Source organism: Ranitomeya imitator, chromosome 4 (genome assembly GCF_032444005.1).
Source record: "Ranitomeya imitator isolate aRanImi1 chromosome 4, aRanImi1.pri, whole genome shotgun sequence".
Lineage (NCBI taxonomy): Eukaryota > Metazoa > Chordata > Amphibia > Anura > Dendrobatidae > Ranitomeya > Ranitomeya imitator.
Window position 1 is genome coordinate 621679950 of NC_091285.1, and position 24971 is coordinate 621704920.

At 50.0% G+C, this 24971-nt stretch overlaps 1 protein-coding gene across 1 annotated transcript in view; it reads left to right on the forward strand.

Annotated features, from left to right (window-relative positions):
- The first annotated feature begins 3709 nt into the window (after window positions 1-3709).
- The window catches only part of CNNM4 (cyclin and CBS domain divalent metal cation transport mediator 4), a 45738-nt gene continuing 24476 nt past the window's right edge, over window positions 3710-24971 (forward strand). Inside the window, exons 1-3 of the mRNA XM_069766628.1 lie at window positions 3710-4786; window positions 16389-16752; window positions 20789-20932. Coding sequence (XP_069622729.1) covers window positions 3764-4786; window positions 16389-16752; window positions 20789-20932 — 1531 coding nt within the window. The 5' untranslated portion in view covers window positions 3710-3763. The remainder of the gene's footprint in view (window positions 4787-16388; window positions 16753-20788; window positions 20933-24971) is intronic.

The following is a 24971-nucleotide window of genomic DNA, read 5'->3' on the forward strand; positions in this document are numbered from 1 at the left end:
AATCTAAACATGGAATCTTTGAGTGCCCATCAGCAGGGTATGGAGCAAGATTTCACACTGGGTGATTCTACCCAGCCCAGCCAATATCATCAGGCAAGATTGGGGGATGAAGATGAGGAGGAAGACAAGGGGGGAGAGGACTTCTTTTTCTGTGGTACCAAGGGGACCCCTGATGCTACAGAGGGGACTCCACTCCCAACCTCAACTTCAGTTCTATCCAGCATGGGTGGGCTGGAGACGAGGGGGAGGAGGAGAGTCAGTGTGAGGATAGGATGGGTATTGTTCCTCCTTCTGGGGCCACAGAACATTTGCCTCAGTGCAGCTTGGCACACATGGCACAGTTCATGTCTGTCTGTCCCAAGACCCTTACGTGATCCACATTTTCAACAGCAACCTATACTGGTTGGCTGCCTTTCTCGACCCACAGTACAAGGACAAATTTCCTTCGCTACTGTTGCAGTCACTAAGGGGTTTCAAAATTGAATCCTTCAAGAGGGCCGTTGTCGATCATTTGATGACATCACCAACACATCACTGGTAGCAGAGGTACCAGCTCTTTACAACAGCATGCATTAATGGGGAGAGACACGCCCAGCAGGTCAAAGAGGTGGTGGTAAAATGTCCACAAATTGGGCCATCTTCAATAAACCGGCCCATCAGCAAGGGCTATCTGGACAGGTAACAATGTCAAGGAGGCAGAAGTTGAACAACATGATCAACGAGTATCTAAGTGACCATACCTGCCTCCTTCCTGACGCTTCTGGTCCGTTTATTTACTGGGTATCCAAGCTGCACAGTTGGCCAGACCTCTCCTTATATGCCTTGGAGGTGCTGGCCTGCCCTGCTGCTAGTGTGGTGTCAGAGCGTTTTCAGTGCCGCTGAGGCGATCACCACATATACACGCACACGGCTGACTACAGAGAATGCAGACAGGCTGTTATGCTACTGGTGATCACGTCCATCCCTTCCCATACAAATCCCTTTCCTTCTTCTTACATGTGTATCCTACTCCTGCCACATGCACCTCATGGTCAACAAGCCAGAAACAATGTTCCATTCATTAATATTTCCCATATCTGTGATGAGGCCTCCTTCCCCAGTCCCTGGGGCTAATTCTGTGGAGACGCTATGTCTGCACATCGTGCAGTGGAACAACAAGGACAGTAGTCCAACTTTATAATTGTGATATCCTTGTGATGATGGGCGGCTTCTTCCTGCGTTCACCGCCTGCTGTTACACAATCATGCACCCATTTCAGCCTTTTCCTCAGGCCCTCAGACCACTTTGGGCAGCCGAAAATTACTTGTATTTCCCACTGACTTGTATTAGACTCGCTGCTCGTTACGAATACCCGGCTATTAGGACCCAGTATAGTGAGTCCGAATAGCTCACTACTCGCTCATCCCTGGTGACAGGACGGGAGTCATCCTCCCTCTCCCAGGACCCGTCCTCCCTCTCCCGGGACCCGTCCTCCCTGTCCCGGGACCCGTCCTCCCTGTCCCGGGACCCGTCTTCCCTGTCCCAGGACCCGTCCTCCCTCTCCCGGGACCCGTCTTCCCTGTCCCAGGACCCGTCCTCCATCTCCCGGGACCCGTCCTCCCTGTCCCGGGACCCGTCCTCCCTCTCCCGGGACCCGTCCTCCCTGTCCCGGGACCCGTCTTCCCTGTCCCGGGACCCGTCTTCCCTGTCCCGGGACCCGTCTTCCCTGTCCCGGGACCCGTCTTCCCTGTCCCGGGACCCGTCTTCCCTGTTCCGGGACCCGTCCTCCCTGTCCCGGGACCCGTCCTCCCTGTCCCGGGACCCGTCCTCCATGTCCCTGGAGTCATCCTCCCTCTCCCGGGACCCGTCCTCCCTCTCCCGGGACCCGTCTTCCCTGTCCCGGGACCCGTCTTCCCTGTCCCGGGACCCGTCTTCCCTGTCCCGGGACCCGTCTTCCCTGTCCCGGGACCCGTCCTCCCTGTCCCGGGACCCGTCCTCCATCTCCCGGGACCCGTCCTCCATCTCCCGGGACCCGTCCTCCCTGTCCCGGGAGTCATCCTCCCTGTCCCGGGACCCGTCCTCCCTCTCCCGGGACCCGTCCTCCCTGTCCCGGGACCCGTCTTCCCTGTCCCGGGACCCGTCTTCCCTGTCCCGGGACCCGTCTTCCCTGTCCCGGGACCCGTCTTCCCTGTCCCGGGACCCGTCTTCCCTGTCCCGGGACCCGTCTTCCCTGTCCCGGGACCCGTCTTCCCTGTCCCGGGACCCGTCTTCCCTGTCCCGGGACCCGTCTTCCCTGTCCCGGGACCCGTCTTCCCTGTCCCGGGACCCGTCTTCCCTGTCCCGGGACCCGTCTTCCCTGTCCCGGGACCCGTCTTCCCTGTCCCGGGACCCGTCTTCCCTGTCCCGGGACCCGTCTTCCCTGTCCCGGGACCCGTCTTCCCTGTCCCGGGACCCGTCTTCCCTGTCCCGGGACCCGTCCTCCATCTCCCGGGACCCGTCCTCCATCTCCCGTGACCCGTCCTCCATGTCCCAGGAGTCATCCTCCCTCTCCCGGGACCCGTCCTCCCTCTCCCGGGACCCGTCTTCCCTGTCCCGGGACCCGTCTTCCCTGTCCCGGGACCCGTCTTCCCTGTCCCGGGACCCGTTTTCCCTGTCCCGGGACCCGTCCTCCATCTCCTGGGACCCGTCCTCCATCTCCCGGGACCCGTCCTCCATCTCCCGTGACCCGTCCTCCATGTCCCAGGAGTCATCCTCCCTCTCCCGGGACCCGTCCTCCCTCTCCCGGGACCCGTCTTCCCTGTCCCGGGACCCGTCTTCCCTGTCCCGGGACCCGTCTTCCCTGTCCCGGGACCCGTTTTCCCTGTCCCGGGACCCGTCCTCCATCTCCTGGGACCCGTCCTCCATCTCCCGGGACCCGTCCTCCATCTCCCGTGACCCGTCCTCCATGTCCCAGGAGTCATCCTCCCTCTCCCGGGACCCGTCCTCCCTCTCCCGGGACCCGTCTTCCCTGTCCCGGGACCCGTCTTCCCTGTCCCGGGACCCGTTTTCCCTGTCCCGGGACCCGTCCTCCATCTCCTGGGACCCGTCCTCCATCTCCCGGGACCCGTCCTCCCTGTCCCAGGAGTCATCCTCCCTCTCCCAGGACCCGTCCTCCCTGTCCCGGGACCCGTCCTCCCTCTCCCAGGACCCGTCCTCCCTCTCCCGGGACCCTTCCTCCCTGTCCCGGGACCCTTCCTCCCTGTCCCGGGACCCTTCCTCCCTGTCCCGGGACCCTTCCTCCCTGTCCCAGGAGTCATCCTCCCTCTCCCAGGACCCATCCTCCCTCTCCCGGGACCCGTCCTCCCTCTCCCGGGACCAACCCTCAGTGACTGCGGACTGCTGCTCCTCCTATCTATCCAGCAGTTACGGCCCCGCCCATAGTGTATTGCCATGCCCACCTCCGGTTCATAGCTTTGCCCCGCCCATAACTTTAACCTCCTCCCATCTCCCTGTTGACAGTTTTGGCCACGCCCACATCACAGCCGACCAACAGTTATGATCCCGCCCACCTCCCCCATACGACTACTCAGTAGTGCGGGATCTGTCACGTTAGAGGGGCGTGCGCTGTCAGAGACTGGGGCGTGTCTACGCTAGGACAACTCGTGGTAGGATAGCGGGTCAGTGGGCGGTGTCTTATGCAGATGAGGGGCGTGGTTTATCCCAGGCGGGGCGTGGTTTATCCCAGGCGGGGCGTGGTTGGAGCCGCGCACCTCCCGGCGGCGGTTCCCGGACAGTCACACAAGCTATGGCCGGCCTGGCGGTCTCTACAGCCGGCTTCTTGACGTTCCTGTTCCTGCTGCCGGCGCTGGGCGCCTCTCAGGAGAACTCTTCCTCCTCCTCTCCGCAGGACCTGCCGCTCATCCTGGGCTTCCGGCTGGAGGGCAGTGACCGCGAGTCCGAGCTGTCGGCGGCCGGAGAGCTGGAGGTGCGGGAGGGCAGTCGGCTGCAGCTCCGCTTCTACGGAGTGTACCTGCGGGCCGACAGCGAGCAGCTCATCGCCTTCACCGAGGCGTCCGAAGGCCTGCAGGACAACCGGAGCTGCCTGCAGGACACCCGGGACCTGGTGCGGGACCCCGCCGGCTCCAACGTGACGGACGAGGCTGACGGCCGGGCGGCGCTGCTGCTGCGCCTGGAGGTCCTGCCGCTGCGGAAGAGCCAGAGCTCCCGCCTGTACGCGCTGTGCACCCGCCGGGGCCGCGGCTTGCCCTGGACGCTGCACCCGGGGCCGGACGGCCGGCTGCGGGTGCTGGAGGAGCACAAGCCGCTGCTGCCGGTGTGGCTGCAGGCGATCATCATCGTGGTGCTGCTGTCGCTGTCCGGGATCTTCAGCGGCCTGAACCTGGGGCTGATGGCGCTGGACCCCATGGAGCTGCGGGTGGTGCAGCGCTGCGGATCCGAGCGGGAGCGGAGGTACGCGGCCAAGATCGAGCCGGTGCGGCGCAAGGGCAACTACCTGCTGTGCTCGCTGCTGCTCGGCAACGTGCTGGTCAACACCACCCTCACCACCCTGCTGGACGAGCTGATCGGCTCCGGCCTCTGGGCTGTGGCCGCCTCCACCATGGGCATCGTGGTGCTGGGCGAGATCGTGCCCCAGTCCCTGTGCTCCCGGCACGGCCTGGCCGTGGGCGCCAACACGCTGTGGCTGACGCGCATCTTCATGGTGGCCACCTTCCCCCTGGCCTACCCGGTCAGCCGCCTGCTGGACTGCATCCTGGGCCAGGAGATCGGCACCGTGTACAACCGGGAGAAGCTGCTGGAGATGCTGAAGGTGGGTGCGGGCACTGCAAGTCGCAGCACACTGTGCCACGCTGGGGTCGGTGCTGAGGGTCCGGAGGGGGGGCAGACAGGTTCTGCAACATCTGGTGATGAGTGACTGGTCAGCAGGGACTACCTGTCTGGGGGGACCGGAGACCCCCTTCACTGCCGCACCTGTGTATGTTCTAGTGGTGGGCGATCATGTAGTCTGAGACCACCACATGTCCGTGCCTACATCTGTCTATGGAAGCAGAGGGCCCCGCTCATTATAGGGGTTCGCTTGGTGTCCGGCGTGTAGAGCTTTGCCCTTCACCCTACAAAAAGTAATGGGAAGAGGAGTGCGGTGACTCCTCGGTGCTGCCGCTGACACAGGGTGATCCGGGTGGTATCAAAAACTTCCAATTTATTGCCATGAGTAGAACCACCTTCTTCCTCAGGCATTTACAACCTGATCAGGGGAGCGGGCAGCCCTTCGAGCTCGCTCCCCGACCCGAGTTGCCCTTCGAGCTCGCTCCCCGACCCGAGTTGCCCTTCGAGCTCGCTCCCCGACCCGAGTTGCCCTTCGAGCTCGCTCCCCGACCCGAGTTGCCCTTCGAGCTCGCTCCCCGACCCGAGTTGCCCTTCGAGCTCGCTCCCCGACCCGAGTTGCCCTTCGAGCTCGCTCCCCGACCCGAGTTGCCCTTCGAGCTCGCTCCCCGACCCGAGTTGCCCTTCGAGCTCGCTCCCCGACCCGAGTTGCCCTTCGAGCTCGCTCCCCGACCCGAGTTGCCCTTCGAGCTCGCTCCCCGACCCGAGTTGCCCTTCGAGCTCGCTCCCCGACCCGAGTTGCCCTTCGAGCTCGCTCCCCGACCCGAGTTGCCCTTCGAGCTCGCTCCCCGACCCGAGTTGCCCTTCGAGCTCGCTCCCCGACCCGAGTTGCCCTTCGAGCTCGCTCCCCGACCCGAGTTGCCCTTCGAGCTCGCTCCCCGACCCGAGTTGCCCTTCGAGCTCGCTCCCCGACCCGAGTTGCCCTTCGAGCTCGCTCCCCGACCCGAGTTGCCCTTCGAGCTCGCTCCCCGACCCGAGTTGCCCTTCGAGCTCGCTCCCCGACCCGAGTTGCCCTTCGAGCTCGCTCCCCGACCCGAGTTGCCCTTCGAGCTCGCTCCCCGACCCGAGTTGCCCTTCGAGCTCGCTCCCCGACCCGAGTTGCCCTTCGAGCTCGCTCCCCGACCCGAGTTGCCCTTCGAGCTCGCTCCCCGACCCGAGTTGCCCTTCGAGCTCGCTCCCCGACCCGAGTTGCCCTTCGAGCTCGCTCCCCGACCCGAGTTGCCCTTCGAGCTCGCTCCCCGACCCGAGTTGCCCTTCGAGCTCGCTCCCCGACCCGAGTTGCCCTTCGAGCTCGCTCCCCGACCCGAGTTGCCCTTCGAGCTCGCTCCCCGACCCGAGTTGCCCTTCGAGCTCGCTCCCCGACCCGAGTTGCCCTTCGAGCTCGCTCCCCGACCCGAGTTGCCCTTCGAGCTCGCTCCCCGACCCGAGTTGCCCTTCGAGCTCGCTCCCCGACCCGAGTTGCCCTTCGAGCTCGCTCCCCGACCCGAGTTGCCCTTCGAGCTCGCTCCCCGACCCGAGTTGCCCTTCGAGCTCGCTCCCCGACCCGAGTTGCCCTTCGAGCTCGCTCCCCGACCCGAGTTGCCCTTCGAGCTCGCTCCCCGACCCGAGTTGCCCTTCGAGCTCGCTCCCCGACCCGAGTTGCCCTTCGAGCTCGCTCCCCGACCCGAGTTGCCCTTCGAGCTCGCTCCCCGACCCGAGTTGCCCTTCGAGCTCGCTCCCCGACCCGAGTTGCCCTTCGAGCTCGCTCCCCGACCCGAGTTGCCCTTCGAGCTCGCTCCCACCTGTTGACCCCCAATGTTACAGGGAGCGCCTTTCTGTTTTTTTTATCACCCTACGAAAAAGGAAACCCAGATAGGTCCCATAAGAATCGGTGGGGTCCTTCCACTTCTGTCCAGGTGACTGACGCAGCGGCCCGCTCACCGACATACATAGCGTCAGTGACCGATCGTAGCTTTGCACTCGTTTCCTATAATTGAAGAGTTTATGAAATAAAATTAGCTGCAGGGAATGAGATTTAGGAAGGAATCGCCGTTACTAACCTGTGATTCACTCACTTCATTCATTTCCTGCAGCGAGGACTTGGAGGCCTATTTATTTTCAATTGAGGTTCCACTGAGAAATTCTTGCATTTTCAGACAACTGTTTTTTACCATCTCCTTTTTTCAAAGGGGTGTGTCCCCAATCTGATGCTGCTGTATCAGTGTCTGGGGACATGTCCCTGACTGGTAACGCCCCATTGCAATTTAATCATGTTACAAGCAGGACTAAAATAGAGGAATGACCAAATGCAAAGTTCTAGGTCAAGATTCTCCTTGGCCTGAATTTAAAAAATAAATAAATAAAAATTCCACCTCCATAAAAAAAAAAGTATTTATTAGATCTCCACTAACAACCCTACAAAAAGAGTAAGAGCAGGAGACGTATAGTATCAGACGTTTAAGTAGGGAGGGATCTTGTGACCCCCGTCGTGGACTTTGTAGACCAGGTTGAGTCTCCCGAAGAACTTCCTAAGGAGAAACGAATTGACATGAGTATTAATCTGAGCAGGTGTGTACTGTGATCGGGGTCACCCTGTGCTCCAGTATGGGGTCGTATCTCTTCCGTACATGCTTGTTATATGCCGGATCTGTGGTGCCCACGATGTCGGTGATATTATCTATGAAGGGCCAGCATAGGGCCCCATATGGCCAGCCAACCAGCAGGGGTGCTATTAGCTGCTCATTTTAGGGTGCTATCTTCTGGCAAGATCAGGGTACAGTGGGATGTGTGAGGACGTGTATAGTTCTGACCTAGTGATAACGCCGGGATACAGAAGACTGACCACATGGATCTGTGTCTCCACAGTGAGACGGATGTGTGTGACTGATGTATATTCTGACTGTACAGTTCAGGGCTTAGACGCCTCCCCTGAGGTCCCTCATCCCCTAAACCTGTGTATGTAGTAATGTACTCCCCTACTGCCATCCTCTCCGGTGTCCAGCGCTGGTCTTCTCCTCAGTGACGACGTCGCCGCTCTTCAGACTCTCCGGGTTACACTGTGGTCTGCGTGACCTGGAAGTGACTTTTACAATGTAAAGTCTATGGAGCTGTAAAAGAGACTTCAGTATCTCACACTGTGATCCAGACGACCTGAGGAGCAGTGACATCGCTGAGAAAAGGAGCGGAACGGCGCTGTTAATTGTACACATGGTTGGCGACCCCTGATGGTGTCACAAGGTCTCCTATTTTGCTGACCTGTGTCACAAGGCCTCCTATTTTGCTGACCTGTGTCACAAGGCCTCCTATTTTGCTGACCTTCTGATCCTCCATTGTAAGGAGCCTATTATTATATGCATGATGGTTATGTTTATCATGGTTTCTCTTTTTTTTTTTTTTTTTTATAAATGGGTTATCTAGGACTCATTTTTTTTCATATGGGTTTAGAACTAACAAGGTACTTGATAACTATTTGCCTCTTATACCCGGTGCTGATCTTGCCGGCTCATAGCGGTCATAGTTCGCTCCTGCCGGTAATTCTCTTGCTTTTGCTGAAATCACATCAACAGAACAGCGTCTTCTCCTCCGCTCCGCTCTGACAGGCCTTGACTGCCGATGTCGTGCTGATTGACAGCTGTCTTTCCAATGCCTGACTGCAGGAAAGCCGGCTGACAATCGGCATGCCGTCGGCAGAGCTGCTGTACTGGTGAGAGGTGAAATGAAGCGGGTAAAATCGCCAATTGTGCTATCGGAGATCGTTACCATGTAGAACAGGGAGGTAGCTGGCATAACTGCCTGTTAGTCCTTGGCCCATATGCCAAAATGATAAAGGTCCCAGACTCCCTTGTCTTTTTGTGTGGTTGGACCACTCAGTGTTCCCTTTTATAAAGCAAATATCTAATGCATACTATGTTGCCTGTTCATCAAAGTTTTTACCTCAGAATACTGACATAAAGCGCTTTTGAAAGGTCACAATTTTAGCAGGAGATGATCACTGCCTGACTATGTCTCATGTGCACAGCAGTCCTGCTAACCTGTGTAATGCCGCATGTTTGGGGATCGTTTCATGGCGGATACTAATGATATGGGGAGAGACCAATTGTTCTGCCATATACAGTATGGACACCGTCCCCTCTGCTTCCATGAGGTGATGTTTGTGCTGGCAGCACAAGTCAGTTATCTGACGTAGGAGCGTTTTGCTTGGGTCAGCTTCATACAGCTGTTGGTCGAAGTATTGTTCAGCTGACGGCCATATCCCCCAATACACAGGATCGATCGACCTCAATAATTAAGGTGCATTTTCTGTGGCTGATTATTGGTGCTCTTGTGCACGCCTGATCAACCAAACACTCATTCGTAGAGTGAAATGATTTTCAGACTTCCTTAAAAAAAATCCTTGCTCAACAGCACATCGTCCTGTGTAAGCATGTGCTGCCGAGAACAATTATTCTGTGTGCATAAAACGATCTCTAACCAGCCATGGGTCGGCCGGTCTGAATGCAGTCCTGGTTCCTTCATTACTTGCCTATCTGGATATTGATATAACAGACGCTGATAATCTTCGTGAGGATCAGATAATCTGCGAGAGACTTTTTAAAGGGGTTGTCCAGGCTTGAGGTTAATGTTTGTAATCGCTCTGTGACTGCAGACTTTTGAATCATTACATTGCACACACTGCATGCTGTGCCGGCTCCAGGAGCGGATGGTCATGTGACCGCCTGTACATGATTAGCATACTCCTAGACACATTAAGACTAGACGTGCCCTGCGTCGCTCAGTTCACTTGTATTGTGCGAGGCCTCATACGTCTAGTCAGTACATGACTGCTTTTATGCAATTCACATCCTTGCCGTCATGTATGTATGCGGAGCCCTCCTGATGAGGGGGAGTAGCAAGAGTCTCCATTTACAGCAGGCGTTCTATGTTCTGTGGGAAACAAGTCACTGCCAGAGGAGTCGTAGCGCCGCGCTTACAGAAAACACTGGAGCTGAGGTGATTACACCTGTGTATGGGGAGTCGGGGGAGAGACTTGTTAGCCATTAGCTGAACGAACATATGGACATATGAACGAACATATGAACATATGTGTGTATGAGGGGCTTTAAATAACATTATCATGCCACCATCTCCTGAAAAGTGCTCGGGGTACGGACAGTGAGATCACAGACACTATATTGTACCTCTTTGCGGTCTAGTCACCAATAGAAATAATAAAAAAAAAAAAAAAAAAAAAAAGCAAGCCTCAGACCTACTTGCACTTGGTACCTCTTCTGATTAATATATAGCTATAATGAAAACCATGGATAGTTAACATTGCAACCATTCAGATTATCCTACACTCACCAAATCGCTTGTTTCCGATTATATTACATGTAAATATGCTGGCAGTCATCAAAATTGGCTCATGTTAAGGCCGGTTTCACACATCCTGATATTTCCGGTACCGGAGATATGTGTCCGTGTGTAATACGTGTGGAACCAACCACGTGCCGCATCAGTACCGGCGCCTGAGAAGCGGCAGTACAGTTAGCGCTGAAGGGAGCCGAATACGGCTCTAATCATTCTCCCCTGCGCTGCCGGCAATCAGTGTGACCTGGGGAGATTGATGAGTTATAGGGGCTTCTTACAAAATTAGAATATCATCAAAAAGTTAATTTTATTTCAGTTCTTAAATACAAAAAGTGAAACTCGTATAGGCTACGTTCACATTTGCATTGGGCGCTGCTGCGTTGGCGACGCAACGCACAACGCAAATCAAAACGCACGCAAAAACGCTGCGTTTTGCGACGCATGCCGCGTTTTTTGCCGAAATTTGGACGCAAGAAAAATGCAACTTGTTGCGTTTTCTTGGTCCGACGCTTGCAGCAAAAAGACGCATGCGTCGCACAACGCAACAAACAAACGCATGTGTCCCCATGTTAAATATAGAGACGCATGCGTCGCCGCTGCGTCGCCCGACGCAAACCCGACGCAAACTAGCATAACGCTAATGTGAACGTAGCCATATACAGTCATTAAAGAGTGATCTATTCCAAGTGTTTGTTTCTGTTAATGTTCTGTTGTTCTGGGGAGCCATGTCATCTGCTTGTATAGGTCCACTGTGTTTTATCAAGACCAAAGTCAGCTCAGCCATCTACCAGGAAATGTTAGAGCACTTCATGCTTCCCTCTGCCGATAAGCTTTTTGGAGATGGAAACTTCATTCTCCAGCAGGATTTGGCACCTGTCCACACTGCCAAAAGTACCAATGCCTGGTTTACAAACAACAGTATCGTGGTGCTTGATTGGCAGCAAACTCACCTGACCTTAACCCCATAGAGAATCTATGGGGTATTGTCAAGAGGAAGATGAGAGACACCAGACACAACAATGCAGACGAGCTGAAGGCTGCTATCAAAGCAACCTGGGCTTCCATAACACCTCAGCAGTGCCACAGGCTGATCGCCTCCATGCCACGTGGCATTGATGCAAAAGGAGCCCCGACCAAGTATTGAGTGCATTTACTGAACATTTATTTCAGGCCAACATTTCAGATGTTAAAATCATTTTTCAAGCTGGTGTTATAAAGTATTCTAATTTACTGAGATAATGACTTTGGGTTTTCATTGGCTGTAAGCTATAATCATCAACATTAACAGAAATAAACACTTGAAATAGATCCCTCTGTAATGACTACATCTAATATATGTTTTACTTTTTGTATTGAAGAACTGAAATAAATTTTTGATGATATTCTAATTTTGTGAGAAGCACCTGTTTATTCAACTGAGAAAAGCGCAAGCAGGCGGCTGATGTGACTATTCCTCCCATCAGCTGCTGCCGCTGTTATCAGTTGAATATAACACTCTCATCATTCTCCCCTACTCGCACTGATTGCCGTCAGAGCAGGGGAGAACGATGAGAGCCGTCTTCAACAACCGGCGCCGGGGAATAGCGCTTAATTTACTGCTGCTTCTCAGACGTCGGTATGTGTCACACGGATGACATCCCAGTGTGTTATCTGTGTGCGGGACGTTTTGCAATCCGTGCTGTTGTTAAAAAAACAAACAAAAAAAAACCGGTCATGTTAGCATATTTTGCGCACAGACACATAGTCTGTGGAAACATATTGACATGTGCAGAGAGCTACATGTGTAAGTGTCTCCGTTACATATGAAAAGTGTCCCCACACGTACCGGACACACCGACGCGTGAAAGCTGCCAAAAAGAGTTTTCACCTTTTAGAAAATCCTAGTTTCCGGACTGCAGTTTGCTATAGAAGCTGAGCTTTCCTCTCCCTCCCCGGGTCCAGTGCGGAGTCTCTACAAAGTGCAGAGGTTTTTTAATTTTTTCATCCTGGAAGTTGCAGCTACTTCTGTGTTGGTTTTTTTTTTTTTTTTAAATTTTATTTTGCAAACTAAATATTTTTTTAAACCCTACTTTAGACTATGAAAGATTTCTCCGCAGCTCCTAATGTTGGAGTTCTTGGAGCCCTTAGGCTCCAGGGCCCGGGTTGGATTGTAACCCCTCCACCCACTGTAGTTACGCCCCTGCCAGTGGCTGGCTGTTGTCTGTGGTCATACAGTAGGAAATTCAGTTAATAAACTGCACTGGAAACATGGAGTCGTTGTTTTGGGCACCCGGATTGATTTTTGTGAGGGGAGACAATTTATGAATAGTCAGAGGGGGAGCAAAATTTTGTGAATTTCATAGTGTGCAGCGTTCAGATGTTACAGCATAGCGGATGGGATGGCAAGAAATCCCATGTCCACTATGCGTGCACCGACGCCCGCAGCTCACCCGCGGAGACGGACATGCGGCGCGTCTCTCCAGACCGCAGTGTTTCCATTTCTCTTGCGGAGACGCGAGCCTCCCCAAGATAAATTCTCACCCGTACAATGTATTGGACGCAGTGAATCCGCACGGTTCAGTGAACACATGCGGTTTACCTGCGTTCAATAGACTGCAGCACTTTTGGACATGTGCTGCATCAAATGCGCTGCTACTTCATATCGCGTGCACGCGGCCTTATAGACCATTATTTTGCTCCTGAACTGGAGGCAGTCCAGAAAAAACTTGATTTTTTTTTTCTATTTCTTGCCACGTCCTTTACTACTTCTTTCTTATGTCATACAATTTTTTTTAATGATGGACCTACTATTTTTGTGGCATTGGGGTCTGTTTTTCTATTATTGTCGGTATTCATAGTCTTGTCTCCCAGCGGCGGTCTCTCGGCCGTACCTCCGGGTTATCGGCTCTCTGCACAGTAATCGCTCTGCCCTTTGTGTTGTGATGACTGATTGTTCGTACGTGATACAAAGAAAACGTGCTATAAAAAAGTTTCAGATAAACCCTGGGCAGTGCAGCGGAGCAGTGTGCACATGACTGACTGCAGCGCTGATGGCGCCTGCCCCGGACAGGATATACTGGAGGGATTCACATTCTCTGCTCTTCCTATTGTGCATGAGGTACAGTAGTTATGCCCAAATCTGCCCTTGAAATGATGACCACGCATGCAAGGTGATGTACATGTGAGCGGAGGGGCGCATGGTCGTTTTATTCATTTGTCTCTGCGGGGGTGTATGGCCAAATTGATGCAGAAGACCACCTATGGTTGGAAGAACCGAGGGGGCATGTAATTCTCCAAATTCCAGGTATACACCATTCGCCACTGTAGGGTGATGAAGTTGTGGTTATATACCGTGCATTTAAAGTCTACACACCCCTAGGTATATAAAACCTATCTAGAAGAATCTTTTCAGAACTTTTCGCCCATGATCTGTGCACATCCATCCATTCATGAACAAGCTGAAGTCATTCCAAGAGGGCAATTGTGGTTGCATAAGTGTTAACACCGTCTTATAATTGGGATGTATTTGGGATCACAATTGTGCAATCACATTTAAACTCCTGTTAAAAAGTCGCCATCATGTACAGTGATTCTGATTAAAGTTTAGCTTTTCTTTACAGCAAAACCCATAATCTGTAAACGACTTACAACACAGCAAAGGGATCTCATTGGTGAAAGTTCAGGCAGCAGGAGGGTACCAAACATTTATCCAAAGCACGAAACACTGAAGGCTGTCAAAAAGTGGCTTAAATTTGACACAACTGTGACATTACCTAGAACTGGACGACCCTCAAAAATTGATAAAGGGACGAGAAGAAAATTGGTTTGGGATGCTGTCAGGGTATGTGCACACGTCAGGATTTTTTCCTGACCAAATCCTGAGAATTCTGCCAGAAATCCGCGTTTTTTTTGTGTGCGGAATTTGCGCGTTTTTTGCGCGGATTTTTAAGCGAAATTTTTGCGGATTTTTTTTTTTTTTTTCCGGAATGTGTTTTTTGCTTAGAAATCCGCAAAAAGATAGAGCATGTCCGGATTTTTTGCGGTATGCGTTTTAATTTGCGGGAAAAACCGCATACATCTGCACAAAAAATGCGGAATGCATTCTAAATGATAGGATGCATAATTTTAGCTTTTTTTATGCGGCTTTATAGCGTTTTTATAGCGAAATTCCGCAAAAAAAAACGCTAAAAATCCTGACGTGTGCACATACCCTCAAAATGCGTACAACATGTTTAAGCAGCTGCAGGACTTTGTGGCAAGTGCTGGTTGTGTTCTGCATGTGACAACAATCTCCTGTATTCTTCATGTGTGAGGTAGAGTGGCAAGACTGAAACCTTTCCTTACAAAGAAAAACATCCAACCCTGGTTATGTTTTTCTAAAACCTACATTGAGTTTTTCAAAAAACATATGGTAAAATGTGTTATGGTTGGAGTCTAAGGTTGAACTTTTTGGCAGAACATCAAAAGGTATATTTGGTGCAAAGCCAACACTGCACATTGCCAAAATAAACACCAAGCCCACAGTGCAGCATAGTGGAGGCAGTATTATGGTTTTGTGCTGTGGAATGAATTATGAGCAGTTCCAAATATCAGTCAATTTTGCAGCAAAACCTTCAGACCTCTGCTAAACTGAAGATGAAGAGAATTTCCCCCTTTTTTTTTTAGCACTACATTGACCTTTACCTCTTTCCGACATCGGGTGTAATAGTATGCCGATGTCTGACTCCCCCTGTTTGTTGTGGGCTCTGGCGCTGATCACACATCTTTCCAGCACATGTTAGTTGATATATACAGTTGACATGTGCCCGCAACAGCCGTGGGTGGAATCGTGATCCACCCGCAGCTGTTAACCCATTAAATGCCTATGTCCATCTCTGACAGCGGCATTTAACTTGTGCATCTGGCAAGTGCGCTGGAAATCCCGCCCATCGGTGAACCCGTCACATGTTTATGGGTCGGCATGACAACCAGAGGTCTCCAGTGCCGGTGGTCGGCGCTCATAGCAAGTTAACATTTTTTTCTACATGCATGATCTTATCATCGCCTGTATGTAGCTGAGCTGATAAGACAACTGCAGCTACTAGTCTCATATGGAGACTATTAAAGCATGCAAAAAGTAAAAAAAAAAGTTTTTAAAAATATAACAAAAATATAGAGGTTCAAATCGTCCCCCCCCCCCCTCCCCTTCCTCGCCCCATTCAAAACAATAACAAAAAATCAAATATACACCTATTTGGTATCGCTGCGTTCGGGATCGCCCATTAGGGAGAGTGGGCAAATGCTGGCAGACTCCTAAGCAAAAATAATGAGTTCTGTTAGAAATTCTAAGGGAACTTCAAAGTATTAGAAAAGCTAAAATAATGTGATTGCGTATATCTGCAATTTATTTTTTCCCTCCGGAAAACCTTTTTTTTAAATTTTGGATTTCTACAAATTATGGGGGACAGTTATGGTGGAAAAAGTTCTGAAACTATTTGCATTATTTATAAAAAAAAAAAAAGAATCGTATGTTATCAGGGGTGTGTAGACTTTTTTATATCCACTGTATATCTCTAAGCTTTATGTCAAATTCTATAGATATGATATTGGGTTTTTTCTATGTCTACTTCTGGACCAGAGATGCAGGACAGAATATGTAGACCTTGGTTAGGCCTATAGGTTATCTATAAACTGTGATATTTGTGTTTTGAAGGGGTTGGTCACTATCTTTTTATTGATGGCCCATTTTTGGGATGGGCTATCAATCTGATCGGTGGTGGTGGTGCATGCCCGACCTGGCATGCCCGCTGACTATCTTTTTCCTGCCGGGTTGAGGGTCTTGGATGATGCCAGAAGAGAGCAGCGCCATCATTTTCTAGAGTGGTCGGGTACAGCAGATTCATCCCGTTATTGGGCATATTGGAATAAAACTGCATCAGTGAGATCTGTTGCATACATGCAACCACTGCAGACAATCCTGAGTCTTATGCTGGACATTGGTGTCACTACCTAGGCCTGTGATTGGCTGCAGCGGTCACGTGGATGTATGTGATGCAGGCCTAATAAACAGACTGGTAGGGACCATTGGCACAATGGTGCATATAACAGTTGTTTCTCCCCTCCTGACCCCCAGGTACCAGTCGGTGAGATAGGTCTGGCAGTGTTATGAACCAGGTGGCTCATTTTTGGCAAATTAGTTTTGAAATGAACTCTACCTAATCCAAGTCTTCTCAATCTGGTTTCAGGTAACAGAACCATATAGCGGCCTTGTCCGGGAAGAGATGAACATCATTCAGGGGGCTCTAGAACTGCGCACAAAGACGGTGGAGGATGTGATGACCAAGGTGGAGGACTGCTTTATGCTGCGCAGTGATGCCATTTTAGACTTCAACACCATGTCCAGCATCATGGAGAGCGGCTACACCCGTATCCCCGTGTATGAGAACGAGCGATTCAACATTGTGGACATCCTCTACGTCAAAGACTTGGCCTTTGTCGACCCTGACGATTGCACCCCTCTGAGCACCATTACACGTTTCTACAGTCACCCGGTCCACTTTGTCTTCAGTGACACCAAGCTGGACGCCGTGCTGGAGGAGTTCAAGAAGGGTAGGCGTCTGTTCAGTGAAGGGAATGTGTATTTGGGACCAGATTGGAGGTCTGCGTCCACGATGCTGCTGCCTGCACCAGCTCTCGTCCCCCTAACATCATGATTCATGAATTGTTCTACAGGTCCTCGTCCTGATACAGCCACTGCGTGATTCCCTTTACCCCGATTTAATGCAGAGGACTGTATAAGATCTCTGATTCTGCCCCTTCCTGTGTCTGTAGTGGCTTTCTCCAGAGCTTGTGTGATCTCACATGCAGATTACAGGTGTTTTCTTTTTCCAAAAGCACTATCCTGTTGAAATCTGTCAGCAGAACAGACTGCTATGTGAAGGAGTTGCCCAGACTCTACAACAGAAAGTGGCCTATATAGAAAGTTGTTTAAAGAGGTTAATCCCTTTTCTATTGATATGAAATCAGTGTGGTTATGACTCCAGAACCCCCCACGGATCTAACACCTTAAATTTTATATATAAGAATTGAGTGAAAAATACAAAACCTCAGTTCAAAAGTGACATCACTTGAAAAATAAGACCTTGAGATCAAAATTTTTTTTTAAGTTCTTGTTGACAGTTATAGAAAACTTGATCTTCAGGTTTCTGAAGTTTTCGCTAGCTGCCCTGATATTTGGACTGTTAAGAAAAAAGCAGTTTTTGCTTATGATGGGGGAGGAGGGTTTTTTTTCTATAGCATAGGTGATATATAATAGGTCATCAGGGCCACCAGTGTGGTGGGGCATCAACCTGAGTACAGTGTGTGCTCTGTCCTTTATTAATCCATGGGGCATAGAATCTATATTTGTGCTACAGAATGGGCCCCCCACCCAAGAGGTCCCAAGTATAAGCCGACCCGAGTGTAAGCCGATACTCCTAATTTTGCCACAAAAAACTGGGAAAACTTATTGACTCGAGTATTGCTGCACAAAGGTTGATTATGGCCCCATAAGATTCTCCATAGAATATTATGCCCCATATAATGCTGCACAAAGATTGATGGCCCCATAAGATGCTCCATAGAACATTATGCCCCATATAATGCTGCACAAAGATTGATGGCCCCATAAGATGCCCCATATATTGCTGCTGCTGCGATTTAAAAAAACAAAACAAAACTCACCTCTCGTTGCTGGGGGGTCTGGTGCCGGTGTCGCCGCTGGCTCAGGCCCCCGGCACTTGCGATATTCACCTGTCCCCGTTCATCTGTCTCCGTTCCACTAACCACGTCATCGCACCCTCTGACTGAACATCACAGCCAGAGGATGCGGAAGACACAGTGCGGCGGCGGAACAGGGAAAGGTGAATATCACATGTCTCACCCTCCCCCGTCATACTCACCCTCCTGGCGCAGTCCCTGCTTCTCCGATGGTCTCCTGTGCCTGCAGCTTGTTCCTTTGTTCAGTGGTCACATGGTACCGCTCATTAAAGTAATGAATATGCGCTCTACTCTTATGGGAGTGGAGTGGCGTTCATATTCATTACTTTAATGAGCGGTACCATGTGACCGCTGAACAAAGGAACAAGCTGCAGGCACCGGAGACCATCGGAGAAGCAGGGAAGTGCAAAGACCGCGTCGGGAGCAGGTGAGTATGATGTGACAGCCACCGCTCCCCCTCCCCGCCAACCCCCTGGGACAATGAATCGAGTGTAAGACGTGAGGGGCACTTTTAGCCTAAAAAAATGGGCTGAAAATCTCGGCTTATATTCGAGTACATGCGTTATATGTAAATAAATGTTTATTTTTGTGGGAAAACTTCTTTTAAATTCACCAAAAGCAAATTTCCAATGGATTTACCCAGTATATGTTGTTGGCAGGCTAGTCGTAATGCTAATCTGTGAAATTTACAATTGGGCTAAAATTTGCTAATCTACGAATTACTGAGGTTCTCTACAGACACTTTTTTGCTAATCTGTTTACCTGCTGCAGAGTAACCCCCCTCCCAACATACCGTATGTGGGGCAAAATATCTCCATTGATGGTGGGTAGGAGAATAAAAAGAAATATAGGTCTCAAAAACTAGTGACTCAAAGCAAATATATAATTATTTTTTTCAAAGTGCTGAGGTTTTTTACTACTAAAATATAAAAGTAATTTATAAAAAAAAAAACCTTATAAAAGAAAAAAATATATGTATTAATGAATGCTGTGCTATCCGTCCACAGCAATGAGGCTCCCCAAGTCTCCGTATGAATGGAGCCACAGTGGTCGCACATGTGTATAGAGGTGGTGGTCATACATGCTCACTACTGCTCCATTCACATGAGGAACTTTCCACCCCTCGTTTCACTATTCGGATGGGATCTCTCTAATCGGACGTCAAACTCATCAACAGGATGGATGATAAAATGTATGTTTATGGGCAACCCCTTTAACCATGGGAAGGTAGAAACCAAACACACATAATGGACCCTGTTCTTCAAAGCTTTCACTCCAGACTTCTATTGTAAAAGCTTTGAAAAGTCCTGGAATCTAGGTGCAACTTGTGATGCCACAGCTCGTCTAATTCACGACCGGCTATGGAGTTCCATACACCAGCGATCGATCTCTCTCTCTCTCCAGTCCCTGACTAGAGTAAGATTTCTGGCCTAGCGCACATAGGCACCCACCAATTATCAGACTCTCCTGATTTATGAAGAGGCATGCACCCCTTCTTGAATCACGAACATCGGACTCCAGCACATCTCATCAAGACCAGTGAACAACAGCAGTCTAGGTGAATTGGGACCAAAGTTTGTACTCAAAGATAATGTAAATGTATCAAGATTGGCACTGCTCCCGCCAGTAGGAGGGTCCCACAACAATTGCAGTGTCTCCCTGACATGGCCATATGATGACCATTGCGATCAGGGATTTTTAAGGTCCTTTTATATGGACTGATCTCCCCAATAATCTGCCTCCAGAGATTATTTTAATTGAAAGGTGGCATCACCAGTGTGAGACATGTAGATCAGGAGAGCAGACTGTCAGTCATTGTCTCATACTGGCAACGCCCCCTTTCATTTAAAATAAGATTCTCGGGGAGATCTATGTCCGGCCCATAGATCTTAACAGTTCACTTTACATATTAAGAAAAACAGGGATTTCTCTGGAATAGGAAATCAGATCACAGATATAAAGTTATTATGTTACTCTTCTTCCTACGACCTACATGCCAACATAAACTTCTTGGGAGGAGGGTTCATCCTCACGGATGCCCTTTAATGACCTTTTAACACAGGCAGACTCTGCTTAAAAATTGACCTTGTATGACCTGTATGCATAGTGTAGCATTTTACTCGGCAGCATAGGTCCTGTTTACACAGGACGATGTGCTGCCGAGAGCATTGATCTTTTATACAGCACAGAAGTTTTTCACCTTGATGAATGATCCTTTTGCTCGTTCATCTGATCTACAGCTTGTTAACACTGCAGGATTATTGTGAAACGCGCGTGCTTACTTCACGATAACCTTTCATTGTTAAAGCCCTTTTATTCTGGTGCCAGTATGGCTCATCCAAACACGTCGGCTACCAAGGTCGCAATAGACTTTGTCTTTGTGCGAGTAGCAGGTTGCTGGCATCTGCTCTAGACGGGTGCAGTAATAATAATAAAAAATCACGTTTGTGTTTAGTCTGATGCAGAAGATTGACCTTGAGCACACACAGATCCACCTCCCTCCTCAGTCCAAAAGTCGAGTGTTCTCCGTGAAGGGCGCTTCAGAGCTGTCCATGCCTTATTACCAGTCATGGTGTAATTACCTGCCTGGCACTGGCAGCCGAGGTTACATCCCGTGTACACTGTGCCCATTGTATAGGAGCTGGGAACATTGCACAATCGACATGGTAATTATCTCTCGGAAGAACTGGATATTGCGAGATGTTTATGGCAGAAGCTCCTCATTCTTTCCATGTGGTTTGTGTGGATGTGGCAGGGGTGGGGTGTGAGCGGCGATCTCCTGTAAGGCTTGGGTGGTCCGTGGTTAGGCTTAGAGGTGGTACGTTAGCATCACACCAACTTGGTGAACACCTGTTCATTATGATTTTCTTCTGTTGATTACATGAAGGAAAGTCTCACTTGGCCATCGTGCAGAAGGTGAACAACGACGGAGAAGGAGACCCATTTTACGAGGTGATGGGGCTGGTTACCCTGGAAGATGTCATAGAAGAAATCATCAAATCCGAGATCCTGGATGAATCAGATCTTTATAGTAAGTTGTTTCCTGTCATCTATGAACCCTATAATCCCCCCAAAGTGTCCCTATGGGCAATATCCTTACATCCCTGTTTTATATAGTAGATGACATCCATGTTGGTAAGGTTCTTACAGACCTATTAAAGATGACACCGGCTCTGGGCCTGGGAACTGGGGGTCCTAGCATTCAGTAAATGCCTGGGGCTATTTGGTTGTGATACCAAATCTCCGATCATGAAAAGCCACTTACTTCCATAAGTTGGGGTGGATTATTATATGAAAACCATAACAAAACGAGTTTTGCCAATTCTTGCGTATTCGGACCCCCTTAATTGAGTGTTCATGGCCTAACCTTGAAAGGGTTTCTTAGACTAGAGTCGAAAAGCGTGCCAATATTAGCGGGGGTGAGTGGACAGTCTAAAGTGCATGTGGGGTCTCCTGACTCCTTGGCCGATGCCAGGAAAAGGAACCAGCACATCAGACTTCTGATGGCCAATCCATTTGCAGTCCGGCAGATAGACCGCAGTATCAGCTCTGACATGAGCGCGCTAAGGTCGGGCAGATGGCCCTCAGCTATCCATTGTGTATGGTGGGCTTAACACCTTGATAGCTTAGCCTTATTATAATAATAATATAATGTTTGACGCAGACTCAGGGCCTCCATACACGTTACGATACTTCTGATGTTTCGCTCAATTGTTCGGCTGTCTGGTATCTCGCCCAACTTTTCCATACACGCAAGCGTTTGTTCTGCTGTGCTTTGTGAGAGCTGCCGTCAGACTCCTCTAGCTGTGGCCTATCTCGCCAAGAACAAAAGGATAGGCAGTCGTGAAGAGCGGATATGCACAGAGTATCGCGGGTGCTTGAGTGACATGTTCAAGTCCCCGCGCGCTTCTCAGCTGTTACTACAAACAAGAAGCACCGGCGCACTACAATTATATTAGTGCATATAAAAGGGGTGCAGACAAGTGGTAATATATCATAGGAAGCTTCTCAGCTGTTAGCCACAAGCCATACAGGGATTGCCCGTTTTTGTCAGGCAATACTCGCATATTTTTTTGGCTGTCTAACAGCCATGAAACCAACTGCTGCGGGGACTCGAACATGTCGCTCGAGCACCCTAGGCAAACTCGGATGCTTTTCTACCCCAACATCATGTTTCTAGGGCCCCCATACACATTAGACTGTAGGCTATCACTGCTGATGTAGGCATGTACGGATGACATTAGTTTAATGTAAATGGGGACCTCTAATTTCTGAGGCGCCCCACCCTCCACCCAGCTTATTATAACAATGCGGGGCTGTGGTGGTTGTGCCTGCATGGTTGGTACTGCCTAGAAATGCGTGGATGGATTTGTGGTATTCCGGTCCAAGTAAGTGGCAGCTAGATGAGAGGCCCTCAAATCTGTTACCTTCAGCGTCCTCGCCTTTTGTTTGGCCATGGTTGGAGCAAAGTAATCTGTGTGACTTGACAAATCAAATGCTGCTCCTCTCATCTAGCTGTCGATTGCCACTGACTTGTTCGCTAGAAAGGAGTCCCACAAATCGATCCGCTCATCTCTGGTACTGCCCCATCCACACACAGTATTGACCCTTGAACTTGATCACGTGGTTCACAACCCTCCTCCCCACCAACCAAATATAGCGTGAAGAAAATAATGTATTTTTTAGACTATAAGATGCGTTGGACCATAAGACGCACCTAGCTTTTAGAGGAGGAAATTACCAAAAAAATCAGTCAGTTCTGTGCCAGTATCACCTACCCTGGTATGCATTCCCCCTATTTCCTACCCTGGTATTGCATGCCTACCTTATTCTTACCCTGGTATGCATGCCCCCCTAATTCCTACCCTGGTATGCATAGCTTCGTTAGAAAAACATTAAAAAACCTAAACCATTATACTTGCCTTCCTTCGCGTCTTCCTGTTCTGATGCTAGCAGCTGATTTATGCTTGTAAGCATTGCATGGCAGAATAATAATAATAATAATAATAATAATAATTTATATAGCGCCAACATATTCCGCAGAGCTTTACAAATTATAGAGGGGACTTGTACAGACAAAATACATTACAGCATAACAGAAATCACAGTTCAAAATAGATACCATGAGGAATGAGGGCCCTGCTCGCAAGCTTACAAACTGAGGAAAAGGGGAGACACGAGAGGTGGATGGTAACAATTGCTTTAGTTAGTTGGACCAGCCATAGTGTAAGGCTCAGGTGTTCATGTAAAGCTGCATGTACCAGTTAACTGCCTAAGTATGTAGCAGTACAGACACAGAGGCTATTAACTGCATAAAGTGTATGAGAACATGATGTGAGGAACCTGATTGTGTTTTTTGTTTTTTTTAATGGGCCACACAGGGATAGTTAGGTTAATGCGTTGAGGCGGTAGGCCAATCTGAACAAATGAGTTTTTAGGGCACGCTTAAAACTGTGGGGATTGATCTTATTAACCTGGGTAGTGCATTCCAAAGAATTGGCGCAGCATGTGTAAAGTCTTGGAGACGGGAGTGGGAGGTTCTGATTATTGAGTATGCTAACCTGAGGTCATGAGTGGAGGGCACGGGTAGGGTGGTAGACTGAGACCAGGGAAGAGATGTAGGGTGGTGCTGAGCCATGGAGTGCTTTGTGGATGAAGTAGTAGTTTTGTACTGGATTCTGGAGTGGATGGGTAACCAGTGTAATGACTGGCACAAGGTAGAGGCATCGGTGTAACGGTTGGTGAGGAATATGATCCTGGCTGCAGCATTCAGGACAGATTGGAGCGGGGAGTTTGGTAAGAGGGAGGCCGATTGGTAGAGAGTTACAATAGTCCAGACGAGAATGAATAAGTGAAACAGTAAGAGTTTTTGCAGAGTCGAAAGTAAGAAAAGGGCGAATTCTAGAAATGTTTTTGAGATGCAGATAAGAAGAGCGAGCCAGTGATCGGATGTGGGGGGAGGTGAATGAAAGCTCGGAATCAAGTATGACCCCAAGGCAGTGGGCATGTTGCTTTGGAGTAATGGTGGAACCGCACACAGAGATGGCAATGTCAGGCAAAGGTAGGTTAAGAGGGAGAAAACACGAGGAGTTCAGTTTTTGACAGGCTCAGTTTCAGATAGAGGGAGGACATGATGTTAGAGACAGTGGTAAGACAATCACTGGTGTTTTCTAAAAAGGTTGGCGTGATAACAGGAGAAGAAGTGCATAATTGGGTGTCATCAGCATAGAGATGGTACTGGAAACCAAATCTACTGATTGTTTGTCCAATAAGGGCAGTATACAAAGAGAAGAGGAAGGGGCCTAGGACTGATCCTTGAGGAACCCCAACAGTAAGGGGAAGGTGAGAGGAGGAGGAACCAGCAAAAGATACAGTGAAGGATCGGTCAGAGATAGGACAACCAGGAGAGAACGGTGTTCTTGAGGCAGTAACGTCATGTGCTGCTTATAAGCCAAGGACAGCTGCCGGAATACTCACTGCTCTGCATGCCGGGACTCTAGGCGTGGAGGGCAGTGAATATTCATTGCTCTTTAATAGCGGGCACAGTGTTAGCCGCAGCCACCGGCTTCCTGCAGCTGCTGGGCTTTCACGTGTACCAGCTATGGGAGTGGAGAACAGTAAATACTCATTCCCTTAAGTAGTGGGCACTTGCGAACGCCCGGCAGCTGCCGGAAGCCGGCTGCTGCGGCTAACAGCATGTCCGCTATTAAAGTTAAATTAATATTCACTGCCCTCCACACACATGGGCGTGGAATGTAGTGAATATTCATTTCTCTTCAGCATCGGGCACCGGAGTTAGCCACAGGCTCATGCCTCATGTGACCTGCTACTTTTTTAAAGATTTTTACTTAATTTGCAGTTTATGGCATGGAATAAGTATTTGATACAATAGAAAAATAAAACTTCTTGGTCATTGGTGAACTTCATGCGGGCCTGGACATGTGCTGGCGTAAACAGGGGGACCTTGAGTGCCCTGCAGGATCTTAATCCATGACAGCATAGTGTGTTACTAATGGTAATGTTTGAGACTGTGGTCCCAGCTCTCTTCAGGTCATTGACCAGGTCCTCCA